Source organism: Fukomys damarensis, unplaced genomic scaffold (genome assembly GCF_012274545.1).
Source record: "Fukomys damarensis isolate Sample0158 unplaced genomic scaffold, DMR_v1.0_HiC HiC_scaffold_12, whole genome shotgun sequence".
In the NCBI taxonomy this organism is placed as follows: domain Eukaryota; kingdom Metazoa; phylum Chordata; class Mammalia; order Rodentia; family Bathyergidae; genus Fukomys; species Fukomys damarensis.
The window spans coordinates 31,619,374-31,645,454 of NW_022900924.1; the positions used below are offsets into that span (position 1 = coordinate 31,619,374).

A 26,081-nucleotide genomic window follows, 5' to 3' on the forward strand; every position below is an offset into this window, starting at 1 on the left:
ATTTATTGGATTTCATTTTTTTTTTTCTAAAGAAGGAAGTGGAAGAAGTATCTTTTCTTTTTTCTCTTCCTCCATTTGCGTTCTTTGTGAGAGGGCTGTCTGCCTTGTGCTTTTTGTCCCGGATTAATTTTGTTCAAGGATGGAGATTCCCAGGCATAGAATCTTAAAGCGTTTGGTTTCCTTTAAGCAAATTCACTAACCCTTTTGAAGGGAAAGTTAATTTTTACCTTCATTCATTCCAGAAATATAGCATACATTGGCTAGATGAATTAATATGCTTTTGAAGTAACTTAGTTACATACGGTGGCTATATTAAGTTTTTTGGGGGGATGGAGAAACCGGATCCCTCCCCCTTTTTTTTGAGACCGGTTCTGTGTAGTTTAGGCTGACTTTGAACTCATTAGGTAGCCCAGGCTGGCTGGAACCCCTGGCAGTCCTCCTGCTTCAGCCTTCGGAATATTCTGGGAGTACATGTTTGCACCACCAAGCCCACCTGGCCCTCCCTTATTTAAAATTAGAAGTACAGTAATTACTTTTTAGTTTAAATGGCACAGCTGAAATCCTCTTGTACTGTTTTATTTGAGGTGTTTAAGGTTTTTCATATTCTGAATTTGAGTAGCCCTCTTCCTTTTGAGGGATGTTTTTGCTCTTTGCCCACCTTCTGAATTGCTTTTCTATTTAAATGAAGTTTTTTGTGGTTAACTGGTGCTAATTTTAAAGAAGTCACTCGTGTCACCTTTGGTAAAGTGTACTCAGTTTAAGATTAAGAAACTGGTTTCAAACTGACCCTTTGGCCTCTGGAGCAAATTCAAATGTAACTCCCCCATCCCCCTTCTCTTCCAGATTCATTAAAAGAAGAATGAACCATAGTCCTTGAAGATAACCAAACAGTTTTTCCTTAAATATAATTTTTGATGATAAAAGTTCAAGTGGAGTCAGAGGTTCTTACAGGCTTGGAGATTTGTACAAGTCTTCAGTTTGTCAACAGACACTATCAGACAGACCACTTTTAGAGGACACATTCCCTTTTTTTTTTAATTGTCCTTGGTAGCAAATATCAAATTTGGTTGCATCATTTTGACTTGTGTTTCAGTCTAGGTTTTATGGCACAGTAGTGGTATGAACTTTACACATGCTTTATTATAAAAAAGCAAAGCAACCATAACAAACCATTACACTGAACCTGGACACCTTGAAAAGAGAACTTGATAGCTTTGTTTTACATATACTTGAAGGACTCCAGAAAACAAAAGCTTCCTTAGAAGTGTGCCTCTTAAGAATATATTCTGTTTTTAGAAGCAAAATGAGAAATTTTACAGCATTTGCGGGAAATTATATGAGGATATAAGCGCTCCAGAAAAGTTGCAAAATCTATTGAGTTAGATTTCTCTTTGGAGATTAAGATTTTCTATAAGTGTTTGTATACATTATTCTCTCTTCAAAGAAGCAACTGAACAATGCGAATCTCAGACTTCATTATTTAAATAGTGTAGCAATGGAAAACCTTCAGACAAGTTTCTCCTTGGCTCAGGGCTCAAATAGAAAACTGAATAGGATGGGAGAGGATGGCAGCCCACCAGTGAAAAAAATGATGACAGAAGTTCATGTGAATGGAAGAACAATTAAGATGCCGACGGTAAAGAAGGAACATTTGGATGATTATGGAGAAGCACCGATGGAAACTGATGGAGAACATGTCAAGCGAACCTGTACTTCCGTGCCTGAACTTTTAAATTTAAATCCCAGTTTGAAACACACATTGGCACAATTTCACTTAAGTAGTCAGAGCTCTCTGGGTGGACCAGCAGCATTTTCTGCTCGGTATTCCCAGGAAAGCATGTCACCCACTGTATTTCTGCCTCTTCCATCTCCTCAGGTCCTTCCTGGCCCGCTACTCATCCCTTCCGATAGCTCCACAGAGCTCACCCAGACTGTTTTGGAAGGGGAGTCTGTTTCTTGTTTTCAAGTTGGAGGAGAAAAGAGACTCTGTTTGCCCCAAGTCTTAAATTCTGTTCTCCGAGAATTTTCACTTCAGCAAATAAATACAGTGTGTGATGAATTATATATATATTGTTCAAGGTGTACATCAGATCAGCTTCATATCTTAAAGGTTCTGGGTATACTTCCATTCAATGCTCCATCCTGTGGGCTGATCACATTAACTGACGCACAAAGACTATGTAATGCTTTATTGCGACCACGAACTTTTCTGCAAAATGGCAGCATACTTCCTGCTAAAAACTCATTGGCCCAGTTAAAGGAAACTGGCAGTGCCTTTGAAGTGGAACATGAATGCTTGGGCAAATGTCAGGGTCTGTTTGCACCTCAGTTTTACGTGCAGCCTGATGCTCCATGTATTCAGTGTCTGGAGTGTTGTGGAATGTTTGCACCCCAGACATTTGTGATGCATTCTCACAGATCACCTGACAAAAGAACTTGCCACTGGGGCTTTGAATCGGCCAAATGGCATTGTTATCTTCATGTGAACCAAAAATACTTAGGGACACCTGAAGAAAAGAAACTGAAGATAGTTTTAGAGGAAATGAAGGAGAAGTTTAACATGAGAAATGGAAAGAGAACGCAATCCAAGGCAAGTTTTTTAAATAGCGATTTTGAATGATAGTGGTTTACTTTGAAATCAAAATTCTGTGTTTAGCATTTGATGTATTTTTAAGAATCTTTTTGCTCCTTTAACAGCAAAAAACACTGGTCAAAATTGTGTTTGTATTGCAATTTTTGGGCTATGAAGTGTTTTCCTGGATATTTTGCTTATTTGACTTTCCAAACAACCTATGACAGAAGGTAATTCCCATTTTACAAATGAGGTCTAGAGAGATAAGTGGCTTACCCAAAATTATATAGCCAAAATTGGAGGGGTTTGGGCTTTGTTTTGATCTATTGTCTTTTTCACACATCCTGCTTCTTGATGAGTAAATCTGTTTTCCTAGGACTCAGTATAATTTACACCTTGGTGTTACGGTGTTACCTCATTGGCAAAATGATACAATCATCGGCTAAACATTTCTTGTGGTGGGCTTCAGAGCATTTTTTTTTAAGTCTACATCTATGACTTCTCATGTTTCTACGCTTGGATATTTAGATTTGATTAGTGTTGGAAACAAGCAGAAAAGATGTTTGAAGAATTTGTAATTCTAGAAAAGAAAAATCTTTTTTTTGAAAAGAAAAGATTTTTAAAAATTAAGACAGCTAGAATGAAGTTTAATAAAATAGTAATATAATAAGCTGTCATCAAAGAGATCTTAAACTTATTTTTTCCACTGCATTATTTGGTAGACTGAACTAATATCTTTGTTCTAGTTAAGATTCTGAATGACTGGGTGATAGACAGGATATGAATTTTTAAATAGTGTGAACTGGTATGTTAAGTATTTTCCTACTTGATTTAATTCATATATAATTCCACTAGATAACAGTATGTTTAAAATGTGTCAAGCATTGCTCTTTTTTATGTAATTTTATTTTTACAACAAGTTGGTCATATTTTAATAACTTTAATTTTTTCTACTAATTTTGATTTTTTGAAGTAGCTCTGTCCTGCTTTCACAGAAGAAATTAATGAAGCATATTAAATGACTTGCTGCAGGTTGTGCACAGCAAAGTTAGGGCTTGGACTGGAAGATGTTATGGCACTTTTAAGTTTTGAGGGAAATTGACTCAAGTGTAGTTTTAGGACAGATTTGTTTCTGAAGCTCAATAGATACTCTTGACTCTCATTGCTTGCTGCTTTCCAAAAGTCTCCTGAAATTCCTTTCCAGTGGCAACTAGATTTACACTCTTCAGCTTCACTTATTAATTGGTTTTAAAGCAGAATTAATTTTAAGCCTGCTCTCAAAAGTGTAAAATGAGGCTTACAGTTGTCTATGTGCAATGTGGACTTTTGTGCTCGAGGTAGTCTGTATTTCCACACAGTGGACTGCCCCTTTTGATACTTAGAATACCCTGGCCCCAAGCTAATTAGGGACCTATGGCTTACATGTCTAGATAGTCACATAATTTGCCAGATATATTGCTTGACTCTTCTTTACTCTCACTTAATTAAGCATTTTTGGGATAAGCTATCTTGTTTGTCTATGTTCCTCTTCTGTGTGAAAACAAAAACAAAAAAAACCACTAAGAACCTGGTATGGGGGTGCCCAACTGAAACTGCATGTACAAACCTAAGGTTTAGCTAAAATTGAAATCATCCTTTATCTGGGATGCAGTCCCTTATTGCCCCAGAATTTATTAATTTGAATGCGCTTTTGGGTTTGGGAAGGTGCTTTTTTTTTTTTTTTTCCCCTCCAGTCTGTTTGCTGCACTTAAAGAAAAAAAATTTTTTATATATGCTTTGAGACTTTAAGGAAATTTCCAACAATTTAACCTTTAAGAAAATATCTTTTTGGCTCATGTTGTATAAACCTTGAGTGTTTTTTTTCTTTGTGCTTGCTACAGCATGGTTAGAAATTACTACTCAAAGCACTGTGAGGTAGCCCCCTCCCCCTGCAGTACTGGGGATTGAACCCACAGCCATTGAACTGAGCAACATATATTCCCAGCCATTTGTTTGTTTATTTTAAAAGTTTGAGATAATGTCTAAGTTGCTAACTTGCCCAGGCTGGGCTCTGACTTGGTATCCACCTGCCTCAACCTCCCAAGTGCTAGAATTAGAGGAGTGTGCAACTGTGCCCAGTGTTAGGTAATTTTTTGAGGGTCTGTGATGAAAGTGAGTTAGAATATTTCCTCCTGTCAGATGAAGAATTAGTCCCAGATGGGTAACATGCTCCTGCTGGTATAACTGGTAGATTATACCAATTGAATTGGGAGTTCAGTGCAGGTCTTCTGACTTAAGTCTGGTGGTTTTCTATACTTTGCCTAGAAGTAGAAACTTTTTGATTCTGTATAAACCTGTAAATATGTGTGCAAGTATATAATGTTTAATATAATTGTATACTGTATATAATATATAATATGTATACGAAGGTGTTTAACTGGGAAGGGGAAAGGAAAATAGTCCTTGGTCAGGGCAAATTTTTCATTATCATTGATGAGTAAGTGAGTTGTTTGCCAAACAAACCAAATTGACCAGAGGTTTAAAAAGTCAAACCCAGCTTTCTTTTCCTTTATTTAAAAAAGACTGCTAAATCTATTAACCTGTTATGTAAAAGACTTTATGTTTAGTGTGAATATAATTTAATAAGCTTACATAGTTTATATAGTCAAAATATTACTTTTGGATTAAAAAAAAAACCTGAAACTCAATAGGCAATTGCTTGAAATGTAGCAATTTAATTATTCTAAAGGATGGAAGTTATGTTAGTAATGACCAATGAATACTTATTTGCATAGCTAATAGCTACATTAATTTGCTTAGTTAAGTACTATATTTAGGTGGGAGAAATGAGTTGTATAAGCTTAGTGTTCTGAATGAAGAATTTAAATTTATTCTTTGTAGAAACTAAAGTTATATTGTCAACTCTTTCTTACTCAGATCATAAGAAAGATACTTGGTATTAGACCTGCTCTGAAGTATGGTATTATCAGATTATCCCATATGAGTTTTCTATGTTAATTAGAAAAATGGTTATTGTAATTTATAGGGTACACATGTAGAGATCATTCTTATTTCTTTTTCATGTCTTCAGTGGGTATTCCATCAAATCAAAATTAGATCAAATAAGTTTCTGTGGGAAAAGGTTGCTAAGCAAATCAGTCATTTATAAATAAAATTTGAAGGGTAATGTTTATTTAAGATTATTTTCAAGCACTCTAGAAGAGGCCATTTATAGGAAGTTGATAGCAAAATTATATGTGGTTCTGCACTGTGACAGAATATGGCTGACAATCTCCACTTTTTTAAAGTTAATGTATAGTATATCCCATTAAAAATATATCAAAAAGATTCCTAAAATTCAGACAGGACTACTCATAGTTAAGCAAACTACTGTGCTTTTCATGCAATACCTAGGGTATACTCTGTACCTTATAGATGTCCTAAAGATAATTAATCCCCCCCCCACTTGGATGTGGAGCTTAGCAGTAGAGCACATGCTTAGCATACATTTACTCTCGCCCTGGGTGCAGTCTTTAGGTCACAAAACAAACAAAATCTCACCCTGAAAAGATATTAGTCATTCATTACTTTTAGCTTTGCATTTTCATTTCATTTCATTTCTGTAGAGAGCACTGAAATAATAGTGCAGAAATGTCTCCCCTTTGCAAGCTGTTGTACATTTATTTAAGAAATGTGCTTTTCACTATTAATCTGCAGAAGACAAGGAAATAGACTAGAGAATGGGCAACTACAAAAAGTAGTGATGGAACAAAATGTGTTCGAGCATTAATTGCAGATTTCGTGGTAGCTTGTTACATCTGGGGTAGTTTGTATTTTGTGATTAGCAAAATTTTTCATCAACTGAGTATAAAATCAATCAGAGAAAGTTCTTGCACAAATATGAAGGACCACTGTTGATGCTAACTTTCTGGAATTAATAACTGTTTCCATAAGTTTAGAGTCTGAGACTGGTACAAATCTTTTTTTTATCAACACTAAATGGTGTTTTAGAGTATCTTTTAAAAAAACAATGGTTTAACCTTTAAACATGTAGTTTGCACATAAATGGTTACTATAATTCAAGGAATGAGAGAATGAATGGGAAAGCATTTTGGAAGTTACTAATTTTTACTCTGTATGTAGGATGATATTTCAAATCATTATTGAAAATTGTATTAATATATATTTGGGGAATCTTCTTTCTCCATCACCTTAATTCATCTAAAATTATGTGAAGATATTCCTAAAGCAAGTAAGAACTGAATATTGGATTCAAATGTATCTCATGCCTAATTGTCTGTACACAGTATGCTTGTTGGATATTAAATTGTTTAAAATGTTCAAGAAAAAGCATGAAGCAGGTTTATTATAAAAAGTAATATTTTCTGAATCATTCTATTTTAGCCTTGTAATCCAAATAGGTATGTTGATTTCTTCTGTTGGAGATAATTCCCATTTCCATGTTTGAGACCACTTTTCAGATTTTGAATGATGTAGATCAACACAAACATACTTGGATTGGATTAGAGTTTATTTAGAGTATCTTCTTTTTCACTGGGCTTTTGTAGAGTTGAGTTATTAAGTTTTTGGAACTTAATTCTGTTAGTAGCAGGATTTGTAGACCTTTCTTTTCCCTGGCATTTTATTGGAAATCTTTATAGAGTTTTAGAATCTTTAGACTTTGGGAATAGGTGTGTTCAGCAACTTCCCACCCCACAGTGTTTTAGGAAATACAAAATCTATATTCATTTTTACGACTAAAAAATGGAAAAACTTAGAAATTTATCCTCTTGGTCTGAGTTCCTTTTTAAGATACAATTTTTCATTCATAGACCCTTTCATGAGAGGTAAGCCCTGCAGAAAATGATAAAAATAATGATTTTTGTCAGTTTTCCCAAGGATGATACACAGGTAGTACCACTGGAAAGATGCTAACTCATTACATGTAATGAAAATGCCTTGAGTTTTTTTTTGGCGGGGGGACTGGTTATCAAATTCAGGACCTTATGCTTGCCAAGCAGGCATGGCACCACTGAGCTAAATCCCTGGCCCTGTCTTGAGATTTTTGTTTTGTTTTTTGAGACAGGGTCTCACTGTGTAGTTGAGACTGACCTGGAACTCACTATGTAGCCCAGGCTGGTCTCTAACTCACAGCAATCCTCCTGCCTCAGCCTCCCAAGTGCTGGGGTTACAGGCGTGTGCCCACCACACCTGGCTCTTGAGATATTTTTAAATTTTCTTGGGAAACCAGTTGAGAAGGGTCGGGAGAGTCTTGAAATTACTTTGATGGGTCCTTAGCATTTAAAAATATAAAATAGAATAAAATGGAGAATAGAATATATTGTACATAATAAGATGAATCTTCTTTTTTTTATTATTATTATTTGAAGGCCAAAACAATCTGGGACCATAACTTTTTTTTTTTTTGGTACTGGGTATTGAATTCCGGTCCTTGCACTTGGCAAGGCAGATGGTGGAACCACTAAGCTAAATCCCTGGCCCGGGACCATACATTTTTTTGGTGGGGGGGACCATAATTTTTAAAAAACGGTATATGTACTAAAATGAGATAGAAAAGTAAAGCCTTTAGAGTTAAGCAGTTTCAAAATTGTGAAAAATATTTCAGTGAAAATATAACTTTGGTATTTCCATATTGTTGCAATAGTAAGTGCACTGAACACCACAGAATTGTAGTATATAATTTTTTTAAAGTCCCAGGAATTAATAGGATTTTTATCAATTTGTTTCTTTTCCTTCAAGTTATGGAATGATACTTACCACTTCACATAAAGGATTTGAGGTGATAGTTGCACATTTACTATAAGAACTTAATCCTTTGCTTTGCCTGTGAGCATTTGAAAGCAATTCAAACCCAAAATCGGCTTTGTGAGATAGGTGGTATGATCTTTCAGCCCGTGGGAGCAGCAGGCATTGCTGTGACTCCTGAAGGTCCTTTGATAACTCAGTACAGATGCTTAGATCATACTGTCCCAGTTTTGTACTAGATTGATGCGTACTAATGATTACAGTGAAGTGAGGCACAAGATTAAGCCTTAAAATCTCCTAAGTGTCTCTTTGCTCCCTTGTAATGGTATTCCGTTTCAGTTGTCCAGACACTCATTCACAACATGTTAGTATGGAGGAAAGCTGATACTGCACTGCAGGATTTGGTTGCTTTCAGTGAGAGTTGTTGGCAGCTGTCTGGTAGGGTGTCTTGTGTATACTTCTGAAATCATTTATTGACTCCTTGACTATCTTAATATTATATGTAGTAGAAAGACCCTGACAGGTCAATTTATACCTAAGGAGTTATTTCCTACTTATGTGCCATGTTTTTGGTAAACTTGCTAATGATTTATAATGGAATAGTACAAAGTAATGTACTTTTAATATGCATTTATGCCAGGTATTTAGCCCAGTGGTTCTACTGCAAGCACAAGGACCCAAGTTCAATCCTGGTACCCCCCCCAAAAAAAAATTGTGTGTGTGTGTGTGTGTGTGTGTGTACATACATATACATATGCATTATATTTTACTTCTTAGTTACTCATACCATTAGGAAGATAGACTTAAATTTTTATCAACCTACTTGTCTTATGAACACAAAAATTTAGAAATTAATCTTTATAGTACTTTTTAACACTTTTAAAATGATTTTCCTATATTTAAAAAAAAACCTTACATATGATTTTTGTTGCGATTTTGAGGCATTGTCATGATTTCTTTATTTTATCAATGGTTTGGCTCTAGGACATGATCATTTTTTTGTTGTTGTTGTTGTTTTTTTGTTTTTTGTTTTTTTTGAGACAGGGTCTCACTGTGTAGTTGAGACTGACCTGGAACTCACTGTGTAGCCCAGTCTGGTCTCGAGCTCACAGCGATCCTCCTGCCTCAGCCTCCCGAGTGCTGGGATGACAGGCATGCACCACCACGCCTGGCTCTATAAAGATCATATTTAATTTGATCATATAATTAAAAACTAGAGCGTCATCTAAGAGCAAAGTTTTTATTGTTGGTTTTTGGCCTGGCCCTTAGTCTAGGATTTCTGAAGGTCTTTTCTTTTTTGGTGCGAGTAGGAGTATTTACATATGGGTAATGCCGAGTGGGTGGAGCTGCTTTTGTATTTACACTTGATCTTAGCCAAAAGGCGGAGAAGTGATTGCTCGTGTGTTTAAAAAATGGTGACAAAATATTTTTTATAATAAATGAAATCAAGCTCTCTAAATTATTTGTCATTGTGAGATTAATAAGCATTGTATCAGAAAAATACAATAGTACTTTATTAGGAAATCTGATCAGAGGATCCTGTATATACATAACTAGTAAGATGCAGAAATTTAGAGAAACGTCAATAAAAAACTTTGATTTTTGCTTATAAAAATTAATTTACTACACATTTTCGGATTGTTTAAAGTTTGCTTTCATAGATATTATTTGGAGTTTTATGACTTAAGAGATTAGAATCTTTGGAATGAAGTAATATGTCTGAAATTTTGCTTATGTATATGAAATGGAGATGCCATCTGTTCATTTTGAGGTAGATAATGGTGGGGAAAATGAGTGAGAAAAGCATTTAAAAATGTTAAGGCTCTCTCACTTAAGCTACTAAAAGATCTCTCCTTTGCCAAGTCATATAATGTATTTTATTTCAACATTTAATTGTATAAAATAATTAATTATTCCTGTGTTGAAAGGTAAGATAAAAGGCAATAGATGCTCATATCTTGGTGTCTGATTTTCATTCCCGATCCACAGCATTAGTGTTGTGCCATTTAATTATATTGTTCCTTTTTTGAAATCTAATCTGTATGTTGACACAAATGCAGAATAAATGAGAAAATCTGGCATGTCTGTGAATGTTTTGTTGTGTAATATGTGCTTTTCTTAATTGTTTTTAACATGCAGTTAGGATAATTTGTTATAATGGCTCACCACAGCATATTAAGTAAAATTAACTTACAGCATTTTATCATGGTTAGTGTTGTGCATTTTTCTACCATTTGTATTACATAATTTGTGATACAATCTGATAAAATACAGCCTAAGGACTGTTGGGCTTCTTTGATGCTTCATGGGGGATATAAGGATATCAAACATAAAAGTGACTGTTTTAAATTTCATGCTACCCAGTAACCCTGTAACCCCCCCCCACCCTTTAGTGATGCTGAGGATTAAAACCCAGGGATATGAGCATGCTAGGCAGGTGCTTATATCATTGAGCTGCACCTCCAGGACCCTTGTGCAAAACCTTACCAAAGGGTTCCCTGAGAATTAATGAACTACACTGGATTTCTCAACAAATACTGAGTTCCTATGCATGACAGGCATAGTGCTAGGTACTAAAAATACAAAAGTAATAATGTTTGTGACCTCAATCTGCTGTTGCACTAGAGGCTGGATAGCTACTTATCTGGCAAAGGAGTCTTAGTAGGAAATTTAGACATCAGATGATCCTTAAGAGATTTCCTTAGAACCCTTGTTTGTGATTCTGTTAGTGGATCGGCAGGAGAACAGAAAGTAAAATAAGGAATAGCAATTAAAAGAGAGATATTTAAAAATATACTAGCAGTTATTTAAAATGGTATTTAAAGTTTAGAGACATAGAAGTGAAGAGACAATCATTGTGAAGAGAAATAAAACTCACAAATCAAACTACAGTTTTGAACTTGATTAAAAATTTTGTTTTCAAGTCACGATCTTTGCCTGGAAAAGCTTAGAAATTGCTGTTCTTAAGATTTGATATTTCAGTATGTATAGTAGAAAAAACTTAAATTTATAAATCCATTTTAATAATTTTAAAAATTCAGGGAATGATTTATTAGTGCATTTAGAATTGTTTCAGATATAGGACTGATTTATAGAAGAGCCTTGTTTTTTAAATGAGCTTAGCACATGAATTCTAGAAAACATTCTTGTTTAATTAAAAATGACCTTATATTTCATTTGATTTATTAGATTATCTTACCTGTGTCATTAATACCTCTTTTATCATACAGGTTTGGAGTTAATATTTTGCCCACTGTGATTTTTTAATACTTAAATATTTTTAAATTCTAAAATATTTAAAATAATTTTGAATCTTAAGTGGTATGCAGATCATAATTGATCTATGTCACGTTGACTAAAGACTTCTTCCACACCAGTTACTATACTCTTAGGGAATTGGGGACCTTTGAGATATATTAAATTATTTTTCCTGGTCTTTGTCAAGGCTCTCTGATTGCCATGCTTTTTGATGCAGTTTTTATCTTCATCTTCTTGTATTCTCCTTTCTCCTTAGGCTGTCAGCTGTCAAAGAGCATTTGTCATTTGGTGTTTGTTGCTAGAAGTCAGTTCCTTTAAACTCATTTACTGCTAGAACTAAGCCTTAGGCTGAAGAAACTGTGTAAACAAGTGATTGACTTTATAAATAAGCAGTTGAATTTGCCCAGCTTCTGAATATTATTCCAGAATTGTGATACATATTTGAATCTTTATAATATTTGACAAGGAATGTGAGCTTTAAAAAAACGGCCCTTGTATATAATGGATGGGCCCTTACTCTTAAGTTCTTTTAGAATACTGCTTTTCCCTGTAATTTTGCTAATATTCTTTCAAATTCCTTGCCTAGTAGTTCTTTACAAAAATGTAGATCTTCTACCAATATGAGTTACCATAGTTTTGATTTTGGCTTTTTCCTGGCTTTGTTATCTCCTGACTGATCAAATTGGGTGATGTGTGACCTAGAGTTGCTTCTTTTGTTTTCAGCCTGTTTTGTTGAGGGCACTGGGCTGCTTGTCAGGTTTCTTCACTTACATCAGTCCTGTATTAGCAGGATGTCCCTGATCACACCATGGACAGTTCAAAATCACTTGTGCTTTTATTTATTTATTTATTTATGTATTTATTGGTACCAGGGATTGAACTCAGGACCTTGTGCTTGTGAGGGAGGCAGCAGAACCACTGAGCTAAATCCCCAGCCCACATTGTGCTTTCATTATAATTGTTTAAGATCCTTCCCTTTCCCTTTTCCTTTCCCTTTCTTAACAACCTAGACATCTGGCAAACAGCTTTATTATTCTTAGTATTTAGTGGCTATCTCTTAATAGGTTTTTATTCTTTTGTGGTGCTAGGGATTGAGCCTAGAGCCTCACTCTTGCTAGGCAATTACAGTACCACTGAACTATACCTCTGGCTCCTGTTCATTCACTGTTGAATGAAGTTATCATTTTCCACACATTTTGCTTTGTTGCAGATGCGATTGAAGCCTCTCAGAGGAATATTGGATTTTCTTCAGAGGAAAAGTTTCAGAAAAATACCCTGCTGTTCATTTTGACTTTACTAATGCATTCCCAATTCCATTTTTTTACTGTACCGGATTTGTCTGTAACCTCATTTGTTCTTCATCATAACCATGCCATCTTTCCTTTACCTCTTCTATCAGTGACTCTTGCCTTTTAAAATGTATTCTCTTCCCCAAAGAGCAAGGTCATTATTATAATGTAAAAAATGGGAGGGGAGGAAAAGAGGGCAAAACAGACTGTAAAGCAAACCAAAATAAGGGAGAAGTTGGTACCTATATTCACCTTTTCCCTTAATTTTGAACCTCATTTGGTTTTTTAAATCTCTGAAATGGAGATAATTGATAACCTACGCAGTGGAGAGGTATTTTTTAAAATTAAGCAGGATATATACAATTTTTAGTAGGTATATGCTCATTAAGTCACCAACATCTCTCATCATTTTCTTTTATTTACTGGTGTAGCTCATCCTTCAGCACTAAAAAAGCTAGCGAAACAACTTTTTACATTTCTGAGGAAATAATTGTTTACTGTTAACAAACAGTGGTTTTGGGTTTAGCTTCCCAAAGTACTTACTGCTGTAGAATATTATATAGTTAATATTCTAGGAATACCGTAAGGGTAGGACAGTCTAATTCATTATAAGAGCAAAATAAGACTCAGGTTCCCAGTGTTGTGCAGAGTACAATTTCATAAGTATGAAACTTGATAAAATAATTTCTGATAACATATATACTGAAACTTCCTGTGATAGGATAGTTCATGTAGCAGTCTCTTTGAGTTTCAGGGGACTAGATATGGTACTTTTAAAGAAAGACCGCCTTTTAGTACATGGCTCTTAAAAACATTAACTCTTCTTTACCCAGTGGTGATAAAATGAACTGTCATTGGTAGAGCATTTGCCTGACCTTCATGAGGCTTTGGGTTTGATTTCTAGCACAGCCAAAATAAAACAAACCCCAGACAAACAAACAAATCTTACATTTTCCACTTGATAAACTTTGCCCTATACCTTTTTCTACAGACTGATACATCACCAGGACTGGAGTTGCAGTCATGGTATCCTGTTATAAAGCAGGAAGGTGAACATATTTCTCAGACACATTCATTTTTACACCCCAGGTAAGTGTTACTCATTTGTTTGTTTATCCATTCATTCCTTGTTTGTTTATTCATTCATGTATTCATTTATTAGCTACCTGCTAAACACTATTCTAGGTATTAGGAATTTACTATTTTTATGCCTTCTTGTTAATATATTTAAAAAATTTGAAACTTTTTAAACAATAACTTTGGGATTTTGTATCTCACTTATATTTGTCATTATGGGGATATTGTAAGGATTGTATATTGCTTAATTAATAAAAATTTGATGACTCTAAAATGAAATGAAGTGTAAATTGTATTTAATATTTGACATAACCTACTTGGTATTTCTATGATTTTTCTTTAAATAAATGACTTCCTTTCCTACTCATAAGTAAAAATGAAAGTTTTCCTTTGAAAACTTGAAGAGGTAAATCAGTTCTTTAATGGTTTGGTGTGTAACTTTGATAGTTCTAAAAAATTCTTTTGGAACTTTGAGATTTTATAATAATCACACTTCTCAAAAGCAAGTTTTCGTTATTTTCAATAAAGCCATACATAAATGTTTTTAGATCTTTATCTTCTGCTTTAAATGTAATCTCCCTCAAGTATGATGATGAACAGTCAGTATAATTTACAGTTGCACAAAAATCACTGTTATATGTATTAAACTTGAAGTAAGTCATTTGGGTACTATGAAACCTATCAGTTTTCTTTTTTGTGCAGAATCTGAGTTCATGAGATAGAGGAGCAACATAGCTGTTCTATACAAAGAAAACAAGATAGGAGATCGATTATCTGATGTTTAGGTGATGAAGTATTAACTGATTGCATCTTTTCACTAAGGGCTACTAAGATTATAGTTAAAATGTGTTATTTAAATATCTAGCTCAAATTTGTTCTCTGAGCCTTGCAGATAATCTGTTGAACAATCTTACATTAGCTTTGAGCAAAATTGGTAGTTATCTTTTCAATCTTGATTTTGCCCAATTTGTTGTTCTGTTTTATTAAGTAGAAAGTACTGAAGTATTAAAGTAAGATTGCTCTGTGGAGTTTGATACAAGAAGAACTGCTTGGTAGCTGGGGTGTGTTCACACATTGTGTTCTTTCTGTGAATTGTGTAAGAAAGCTCTTGGAGCTCCTCATTGGTCTGTCACTAATCAGGCCGGGGCCATGCAGTGGGTGACTAAAGCAGCCTCACCTAGCAAAGAGCAAGTGTCCCTTGCTTTGGAGGTTGAAAACAGGCCTTCAAAGTAATATATGGCCTCTTCACCCTCTGGAATAAATCTTACCTGCTCAGAGCTATTAGAGTTCTACTAAGTGCTGCTTGCTTTTTTCTCCTTCAGGTGGTTTTGAGGGAAGGAGAGACTTAATTTTTTATCTGTGTCTTTTTAGTACTCAGAAATGATTTGCCAAATAATAAAAATTCCTCATAATTTTGCTCTTATTGCCTGAAGTACTTATTTTTATAAGAACTCTTTTTCTGCTGACCTTATTTTCCAAGTTATTTTGTCTGGCTAAAAAACTGAGTTCAGCTGTGGAAATATGTCACATCTTTTGATTTTTCTACCTAAAATAATATGTAATATATGTCTTTATTTTCCTTTCTTTGTTTTCAGCTATTACTTATACATGTGTGATAAAGTAGTTGCCCCAAATGTGTCACTTACTTCTGCTGTATCCCAGTCTAAAGAGGTCACAAAAACAGAGGCAAGTAAATTTGTATCAAGATCGTCAGAAAAGCCTCATAGTAGTAGTAAACATCAAAAAACAGTGTCTTATCCAGATGTGTCACTTGAAGAACAAGAGAAAATGGATTTAAAAACAAGTAGAGAATTATACAGCCACTTAAGTAAGTATTCAAAAATTATATTTTAAAAATCAGATATTAACACATTCATGCAGTATTTTGAAGGTTTTTAATTTAAGCTAATTTCTTACACAATTGAAACTTTTACCTTAAAAAAGTCACGTTTCAAAACAAGATGTTTCTTTGAACTTTAATTACTGTACTTTTCTAGAATAGTGCTAACTATGAAATATATATATATATATAAATATATATGTGCATACATTTTTTTAAAACATGGTTTCACACTGCAAGTGATTTTTTTGGATGTTTTTCCTTCCTCTCTTTTGTTGCTGTTACATTTCTTCATTTAGGTTCCCATTTTTAATTTGCTGTGAACTGAAAAACAATGTCACTAATGTTGATAAGTATGCATAAGGAAAAGTAGGTGTAAATCTCAGGGAAATTAAGTCATGGAATAAAGCAATTGATTGAAAGCTCTGGGAACCCATGCAGATTGCATAAATGCAGAATTCTGGCTTATCTGCAAGGAAAAAAGTTGCCTACCTACCATTGCTTTGAAAATACAGTGACCAAATGAGACATGTGCAATATACTCAAGACACTGCCTGTGTTATAGTCCAGGGAGAAGCCCTGCTTTGTTTAGTGCTTAAGCAGTGTGACATTTCCTTTAGCTGCTCTGCAACAGTTAGAGAATTCTCCTTTTTGTAGAGAATTGAGGTTCTTTTTTTCCCCAGTATTGGGGATTGAACTCAGAGCCTTGCTCTTGTGAGGCAGGTGTGGTGCCACTGAGCTAAATCGTGGGCCTGAGAATTTAGATTCTTGAGTATTTTCTATATTTTAAACATTTTAAAAGTCAAGTTCCTCTGTATTTATATATAAGCAATAGTAGTATACAGTTATGCCATATTTACATTGTATTTTATTTCCCAAATTAATTCTGTTGAGTTTTTAAAAATAGTTGATAAAATTCACATACAACAATTTACCGCCCTCCCACCTGCCTTTTGGTACTGGGGATTGAACTCAGGATCTTGGCTTGTGACAGATGGTGAAATCCCCAGCCCAACAATTTACCCCTTTAAAGTGTACATTATTAGTATAATCACAGAGTTGTGCAGCCATGACAACTTTTTAATTCCAGAACATTTTCATCACTCCAAAAGGAAACCCTTATAATCCTTTCATCAGTCACCCATCTTTCTTCTTTTTCCCTAAACTTTGGCCAACACTAACCTATTTTCTGTCTATACATTTGCCTATTTTGGACATTTAATACTAAGAGTTACTTTCACTAAGCCTGATATTTTCTCAATCCATGTTCATATGTTGGTATTTTTCTTTTTATAGCTTACTATTTCATTGTCTAGATATACCTTATTTTCTTTATCCTTTTATCAGTTGATCGATATTTGTAACTGTGTCCATTATTCAAATTTTAGTATGGGGATATATTTTCAGTACTTTTGAGTACATATTCAGGAGTGGAATTGCTAAGTCATATGATAAGTATGTTAACAATTTGAGAGATTATCAAACTTTTCCAAAGCAGCAGTATCATCTTACATTCCCTCTAGTAGTTTAGAAGGGTTTCAGTTTGTGTACATCTTCATTAACACTTGCTATTACTGTCTTTTGAATATAGCCATTGCAGTGATTGTGAAATGATATCTATCTCCTTGTAGCTTTGATTTGTTATTCCCCAGTGACTAATGATGATTGAATATATTTTTATATTTTTCTGGACATTGCATATTTTCTTTGGAGGAAACTTCAGATCTTTGCTTGTTTTAAATTGGATTATCTCTTTACTATTGAGTTGTAAATGTTCTTTATATATTCTGAATAGCAGATTTTATATGTACTGTACCACTGTCAGATATTTACTTACTATCTTCTTAGGGACCCTTGAAGCATTCAAATTTTCAACTTTTTGAAAGTTCCACTAGTGTGTGTTTTCTTTGGTTACTGGCTTCAGAAACATTTATCCAAGACCAGAATCCAAGATCAGAAAGAAACATTTGTATTTAAAGATTTTAGCTCTTACATTGAGGTCTTTGATCCATTTTGAATTTATTTTTATACACAATGTGAGGTTCAGTCTTGTTTTTCATGTGTATAGTTGTCCATTTGTTGAAAAGACTGTTTCTTCCTCATTGCATTATCTTTCCCTCCTAGTCAAAAAACAATTGCCTACAAAACTATAGATGTATTTATTTCAGGACTAAGAATTCTTTTCCATTGATTTAGAGCTTTGTGGTAAGCTTTGAAATTAGGAATTGTGAGTGCCCCAACTTCATTCTTTTTGGCTATTTTGTACTCCTTACATTTCCATATGAATCTTAGAATATGCTTGTTAATTTTGCAAAAAAAATGAGTTAAAATTTGATAGTTGCACTGGATAAGTTGATCATGTAGGGGATATTGCTGTCTTAATATCATTTCTTCAATATGGGTATCTTTCCACGTATTCAGGGTTTTTTTTTTATTCTTTTCAGCAGTGTTTTGTAGTTGTCATTGTATACATCTTCCACTACTTTGTTAAATTTATTTCTAAATATTTTAATTTGATTTGTCAGTGGAATTTTTAAAAATTTCATTTGAGTAGGTCTGGTGACTTAACACTTACTTTCATACTTTTTACTTTTTTTTTTTCCTCAAAGATGCATCAATCTCAAGTAATTCTACAAGTAAAAAAAAATCTGATTCTACCACCTGTGACTTAATAAGAGACACAAGCAAGCATGGTGCTGCACCTTCATCTCTGCTTCTCTTCAAAGATGTTATTTGTGAGGATGATAAGGGAAAGATCATGGAAGAAGTAATGAGAACTTACATAAAACAACAGGAGAAACTGAACTCAATTTTGCAAAAGAAGCAACAACTGCAGATGGTAATATTGTTATCTAAATAATAGTACATTATAAAAGACACTATGGCATATTCAGAGTAAGAAAAGATGAGCAGAAAATGTGCTCTAGGTTATTCAGAGTTTACACTTACAGGCGATTTAAAATACTTATTTTTTGAGTAAATAGTTTTTCAAGATAATTTATCCTTTATAGAACTGACTCATAGCCAAATTTCAGATATTTTCTGACCCATGTTTTTCTGCACTCAGATATTTAATGTGATAAAACTAAAGTAAAAATTGTATTGTAATTTTTTTTAATGTTACAGGAAGTGGAAATGTTGAGTAGCTCAAAAGCTATGAAGGAACTCACTGAGGAACAACAGAATTTACAGAAGGAGCTTGAATCTTTACAGAGTGAACATGCTCAAAGAATGGAAGAGTTTTATGTTGAGCAGAAAGACTTAGAGAAAAAATTGGAGCACGTAATGAAGCAAAAATGTACCTGTGACTCAAATTTAGAAAAAGACAAAGAGGCTGAATATGCAGCACAGGTAAGAATTACTCAATTTGTATAATGCTGCCCTTTCAGTATTGAAATGGAACTGTTACTTCTCTGTTGAAGGAATTAAGATTTGTCAGGCTTATTTTATTAGGCTAATTTTGAATATAATTATGGTAAGCACAAATCTATGCTGTATTGTCTAAGATGATGTTTTGACCTTTGTTATTTTAAACTTTTATTGGGTCTCTGTAATTACTTAACTTGGTAATCACTAGCTACTTGAATATAAAATTTTGTATTATTTTAGGCTAGGAATGTAGCTCGCTAGTAGGGTACTTACTTAGCATGCCTGAGGTCCTGGGCTTGATTGCTCACAGCACAAAATAAATGGATGCATTTTTTAAATATAAATTTTGATATTTTGATTTAGTATACAGGCTTTCAAGCCCCAAAATTAACAAACGAGCTCTTGTCCGCAGTATTCAGAAGTACTGCAGGTAAAATAAACAATTTTTATTAGTAGTAGGTCACGATTGAGAGATGAACAAATCACTAATATGAGCAGGCTACAGCCTTTAATGAGAGGTATAGTGTAGATCATAATGAAAGTGCTATAGATGTTTATTCCTCTTGATTCTTTGCATTTGTCTCAATTTGATGTTATGTCAAAATGTCAAGTGAAAAGTAGTGGACATTCAAGGGATTGTAGAATACATGAAATAATTCATTTTGTAAAAAGTAATTTTAAAGTAGGTTTTGCCCTGGTAGAATTAAATGGGAAAAGAAAATTGAATGAAAACTAACACAGCCTTTTAAATCACACAGTTGGCAGAACTGAGACAGAGATTGGACCATGCCGAGGCTGATAGACAGGAACTCCAAGATGAACTGAGACAGGAGCGGGAGGCAAGACAGAAGTTAGAGATGATGATAACAGAGCTAAAACTTCAAATTTTGAAATCATCAAAGACTGCTAAAGAATAGAAACTGTTAAAGAGATTCATCCATGTATTACAGGGTTTATTTGTTGCTTGCTTTGGTGATTGAATCCTGAATATCTTATTTGCATGAAGATAACTGTGCATTCTGTCCATTTGTAGATCAAGGAAAGTGAAGAGATTATATATTAGTACATAAATTTTTACATTTTCCAAATGAATGAAAATGTATGTTTCTTTGTACATTTCTGTCCCCGGTCAGCTTGGTAACTAACAGTAGTATATGGTTTCAACCAATAAATAATTACCTATATTTCTAATGCAAATTTAATACTTATATACCTTTTAAAAGCTGCATTATGTGGTGGATAGTGGCTCTGGACACTTTTGTTATACATATTTCAGATTCAATTTTAGATACAATAGTGGCATCATAATTCAAATGTGTAGCATAAAGCTACCCATGGAGTATGTCTTCATTTTTTTCAACATGATCTACTTCTCATTATTATACACAGAATTTGCTTTTACTTTGTTCAGATTGTGGAATGAATTCCCACCAGTTTTCCTCCTTTCAATGTCTCCTAAGAGAGATTTCATTGATGAAGTCATAGCACACCCCATGGACACAGAGGGGAAGGATTGACATGCTTTGTCATTCATTGCTGCTAAACACAAAAAGCAGTTGTAATTTGTCTTTTAGTTTAAGTGTGGTTGTATTTAGGATTTTTTGCAGTGAATTCAGAAAATTAATTTCTGAACTGTTAGAAATGTCTGAAATGTTAGTGGTGTGAAAATATTAATGTTCTTGAGAAAAACTGATTCCATTGATGTATATTAGTTTCTATATAGACCATAATCCTCCTGTACAGTTTTTATATGTAGTTATGGGTCTTCCTGAAATTTATATAATGGATTTGTTCTCCTTTAAATTATAAAATATTAAACAGCTTAAAGTTACTTTGGACTTTTGTATATTTAAATGTTACCAAAATTTGCACAAATGGACCATTTTCAATTACACTTTAGTATCAAAAGTCAGGAATTTATAATCAATAGATAGAGTTTGATTGGTTAATATAGGGTAGTTTAATTATTTGCTTCTCAAAGGTTTTTAGATAAGTTTTAGATGGCAAAAGAATTACACAGTTTGGGGAAGGGTAACATCTACACTTTTTTTTTCTGCACAGAAAAGTTATTTTAAATAGAAAATTTCACATTTGTTCATTCTTAGCTTAAAAGTTAGGTAAAATTCTCAGTATGCATCTTTTTAAAGGAAGTTTCCTGAAACTGCCATTGATAATATTCTATGAATTTTGTTCTCATGTTCTTATAAGGTACTATCTGAAATTCCTTAAGCTATTTTATTTAAAACATAATTTTGTTAAAGTTTAATACTGTTTGCGTCATTTTGAAGGTGGATACTCTCATGGTATAGAACTTCAGAACTCTTAGATTATCATCTAAGTGGTAATTTTCATATTTTGCTTAATGGTACTCACATATCCCCCCCGAAAATTTGTACTTCCCAAAGTGCAGTTTCTTTAAACATAGTGTGATCTAATATGTTTTTTGCATTTAAACTTTATTAACCCTGTAATCAAATTTGTTGATTCTTGAGTTTCCACAAGGGTGGACAGATATTAAAATAACATGGAAAAGCAAATGTTTAAAATGATGTATTTTTCCCAGTGCCATTTATTTAGATCAGGGCAAGGAAAATTACAGACTTTTATGATATAGTTTTGTTTTAGTTGTTAAGTTAATTATGTCACGTCAGCTTTTTTGGGAGACAAACTCAAGCACCTATAATTTCATTTATTTTTCTAATTTGCTTAAATGCTTTCTGCTTATTTTATTTAGTAAATGGTAAGCTTACCTAGGTTTCAACCCAAAATGTCTAAAACAAATTGCTTTATTTTTGAAATACGTTATTTTAGAATTCTTAACTGGTCCTTAAACACCATTATTTATAAAGCCTTGATTTAGAATTGGCTAAAGAAAAATTTTTTTTTCTAATCTTCACGTAATAAAAACTCATCACATGACACTGTATAGTCTTCATTTTCTAGAAGATATGTTGATGTGCCATAGGTTTTTAACTTCGTTGAAAATAGTTTTTTAGTCAATTGTAAATATTACTGTTAAAAGTACTTTAAGTTAAATTGTACCACATATAGCTTGAAAACAATATAGAGATTTTGTAATACTTTAAAAAATGACCTGTGCTTAAAGTCTTACCCTTATTCTGTTCATTGCATGCTCATTTTATGTACTGGTTGCTAATTTAAAGTTTGTTTTGATGTAAGTTTTTATGTGCCAAGTTCACTAGGCAGGCAGAATTTTCCCTCAGACTTCATAATACTATTTTTAGGAAAAACAAAATCATTTACTCCAAAAAGCTGCAGTAAAGGAACAGCTTATAGATTTGCTAGAGCATCTTTAGAAAGAAGAACATTAGCTTACTAGGTGATGGATGATGTTGAATTGGGTGGTCATAGTTTCTGTAGTTTAAACTAATAAACCAAATCTTTAAAGGTAGTAAATATAAAACCTGCTGTCATTGAGGAAGCTCTTAAAAACCACACAAATTTTACAAATGCAACCTTTAATGCTATGAAAAGATTTTACCAGCAACTTAAATTTGGCTTGTGCTTTAATTTCTGTAAAATGTGTTCTTTTGCTTGGCATTTCTTGTGTCTGGGAGAATTATGATGTTTTATGCTTCTTGAAGTAATTTTATGACATATTTAATATATTACTAGTTTAGATGTAAAATCATTTGTAAATATTGAAGTTTAAAGCAGTTATTAAAGTAGGTAAAATAAACCAAGTTCTGTGATATTTGCAGGTTATCCATATCTTTTATTTTTTATTTGTTTTGTTGTGTTTTTTGATACCAGGGATTGAACTCTGTTCCTTGCACTTGTGAGGCAGGCAGCAGGACCACTGAGCTAAATCCCCGGCCGTATCCATATCTTTTAGAAGTCAACAACAGTTTTTGTTTTCACATCAGTGATTTTTGTTTGAAAGAAAATAAAATGAAAGGAAACGCTAATGTAAGACACGCTTATGATATTTCCCTAGAATAAATTGCAAAGTTAGTACTGAAGGTCTTTGATCAGCTTCTGAAATTTGCTTCTCAAAGATAAGGCTTGTGTTTTGATTGTTTAGGGAAGAATACTCATTTTTATTTGCCCTTTATTCATTTAATCCACATGACATTAAAAATTAATATGAAAAATTGTGCTCATACTGTACATCTGTTTCTGTGCTTGGAACTACTTGTTAATAGTTTTTATTGATGCTGGCAGCAATAAGGGACATATAACTGCTGTATTATATGTTGTGGAATTGAATAATTTAAACAAAATAAAATTTTTTCTCTATATAGGATACTTAAGCATTTCCACTATTGGAAGAAAAGCATATGGTTATTTTATGTTGCATTTTGTCTAAAAGGACAGTTCTTGTTTTTTGAAAATCTTTCCACTTAAATGGCTTCTAAACTATATAGTGCAATTTGGAGCCTGTTTAGGAATAGAATTAAATGTCTTATATAGTGCTACTGTTTTTTAATTAGAAAGTGATTAAATGTAAAAACAAATTTAAAAATTAAGCCCAGAAAATAAAATAGCATTTAAAGTTAAATGTAAGAAATTTATAAGATTTTTTTCTCCAATAGATACCTCACTTAAAAATAAAGCACAGCATACTTAAAGTAGTTCTAGTAGAAACATCCTACTAAAACAGTTGTGAAATCTAGAACATTTTAGGGAATTCAAGTTGTGAGAAGTAAAACATACTTGGCTTTTAACTATTCTGTTAAAAGAACTTGTTTATTCTGATAATTTTAAGCCAACATAGCAGTCTTAAGTTATTTCTGAATTTCTAACCTGTGAAGGCAGTAATTGAATTAACTTGTTCTGCGGTTGTTGAAACAAATTTTTGATTATATTGACTATAATTTGATTTATAATTTTGCCAATGATGTACAGTTTTATGATTAAAATTGCTGTGGTTGGTTGCATTACATGACATACAAAACTGTCCTCTACCTCACGTGAAATAAATATTTTATATGGTTTTACTAAAAAATAAGACTCATCTATCTGGTTACTTAGTTTATAAATTTGAATTATATTTATTGAAACATACTGTGCTCTTAGCTTATACCTCAATTGTATTTTGTGCTGTTTTCCATTTTCATGCCTTGTAAATAACTTGTATAGATTGTGGGTCAAATTCCAAATAAAAACTTTTAATGCCAATGAGATTTGATTGAAGTCATCTCAATAGCTTGTGTTAGCTTAACTAACCTTTTCTCCCTGTAAGATCTATTGCTCATTACATACTAAATCACATGAAAGGGCTATTTAATTATAAAATGTAAAATTATGTATATATTTCAGGTTATAAAATACTAGCACTTTGTGATCATTCTCTTTCATGACACTTGGACTTATGCTTAAGCATGTTTGCCCCAGCCATATTATAAATTACCTACTACTAATAAATCATCCCAAAATAGCATCTTAACAGGCATCTCGAAGTATCTGAGGGTCAGAAATCTAGGAGGAGGTTAATTGGGTGTTTTGGCTTAAGAGCTTTTGTAAGGGTACAGTTAGGTTGTTACCTGGGTCTGAAGTCATCTGAGTTTTTTTTTTCTTTGTTTTCTTTTGTTACCTGGGATCAAACTCAGGACCTTACGCTTGGGAGGCCGGTGGCAACACTGAGCTAAATCCTTGGCTCATCTGAGGAATTGACTAAGCTGAAAGACCTGTTTTTTGAGCTGACTGTTGGCTCTTAGGAAGAAGCTGTTGACATGGTGGTGTAGTGGCTATACTTAAGTGATCCAAAGGAAACTGATGCCATCGTTTCTTTGTGAGACTTGAGTGTATCTTATCACTTATCCTCTGTGAGAAGTGAGTCATCACAAATCCAGCTTATCCTCAACAGGCAGGGATTACTTGGGGTTTGGCTACCATGAGGTGGGGATCATTGGGAGCCCTTGTAGAGTATGGTTACAACATCCTGCACATCTTCATATTTAAATTTTCTTGTTATAAGATATATATTATATGTATTTATGTATTTCTTTGAAGAGCTGGAGATGTAGTTAAGTACAAAGGCCCTGGGTTCAATCTCCAAAAAAAAAAAGCCCCCAAAAAAATGCCATTTAGCGATTTTTAAATATACGATTTAGTGGCGTTACATGTACATACATTCAAAATGTTGTGCAACTGTCACCAACATAATTTCCGGAACTTTTCATCAACCTAAACAAATTACCTATTAACATATTTCCACCAGCTTGAACCACTAGTGGTACGTGCATGACTGTCCCATCAGGCGACTTGTACCACCTGCTGGGACCGATGCATGCTGCCTGATGGTCCAGTCAGTCATGTACCGCCAGTGGTTCAGACCTGCCCAGTAGCAAGAAATGAATTTTAGCCCCGCTGTGAAAATTTTAAGACAACGGCTTATTCTCTTTCCAGATTTTAGTTTCTATTTGCCTATTGTAGATACTTAACTGGAATAAAAACATTTGTCCTTCGGTTTATTTCATTTAACATGATGTTTTTAAGTTACATCTGTGTCGTCCAGTATATCAGAATGTGTTTCCACCTCTTAGCTGTGGTGAATAATGCTGTTAATGAACATCAGCTTGCAAATACCTACAGTATTTATTTATTTATTTATTGGTACTGGGAATTGAACTCGGGTCCTTTCATTTGCGAGGCAGGCCACCGAACCACTGAGCTAAATCCCGAGCCCACCTACAGTATTTAAATTACTGATTTTGGTGGTATATACCTAAGAGTGGAATTGATGGATCTAATGATAGCTCTATTTTAATTTTCTGAGGTGCCTCCAAACTTTCACAGAGCCACATCACTCACCTTGCCACTAAGAAGGCTAGGAGGCAGTTTTCTCTACATCCCTGCCAATGTTATTTTCTGTGTTACTATCAAATAATCCTAAGGGATGTTTGACATTATTTCATTGCTTTGACTTGCATTTCCATAGTGACTAATGATGTCAAGCATCATCTTT

At 33.6% G+C, this 26,081-nt stretch overlaps 1 protein-coding gene across 1 annotated transcript; it reads left to right on the top strand.

Annotated features, from left to right (window-relative positions):
• Positions 1-402: 402 nt before the first annotated feature.
• On the top strand, positions 403-22,039 carry Skil (SKI like proto-oncogene). Its single transcript, XM_019208705.2, has 6 exons — positions 403-2,590; positions 13,856-13,953; positions 15,537-15,769; positions 18,391-18,620; positions 18,908-19,132; positions 19,909-22,039. Exons 1-6 carry the CDS (start codon positions 1,496-1,498, stop codon positions 20,065-20,067), a joined length of 2,040 nt encoding a protein of 679 aa, XP_019064250.1. The 5' UTR covers positions 403-1,495; the 3' UTR covers positions 20,068-22,039.
• The last annotated feature ends 4,042 nt before the right edge of the window (positions 22,040-26,081 follow it).

Excerpts from the sequence above, each read along its gene's own strand:
- Skil (XM_019208705.2), top strand. The coding sequence starts at position 1,496 with ATGGAAAACCTTCAGACAAGTTTCTCCTTGGCTCAGGGCTCAAATAGA. Across the intron at positions 15,770-18,390 it reads AGAATTATACAGCCACTTAA|ATGCATCAATCTCAAGTAAT; the intron begins GTAAGTATTCAA and ends TTTTCCTCAAAG. Across the intron at positions 18,621-18,907 it reads AGAAGCAACAACTGCAGATG|GAAGTGGAAATGTTGAGTAG; the intron begins GTAATATTGTTA and ends TTAATGTTACAG.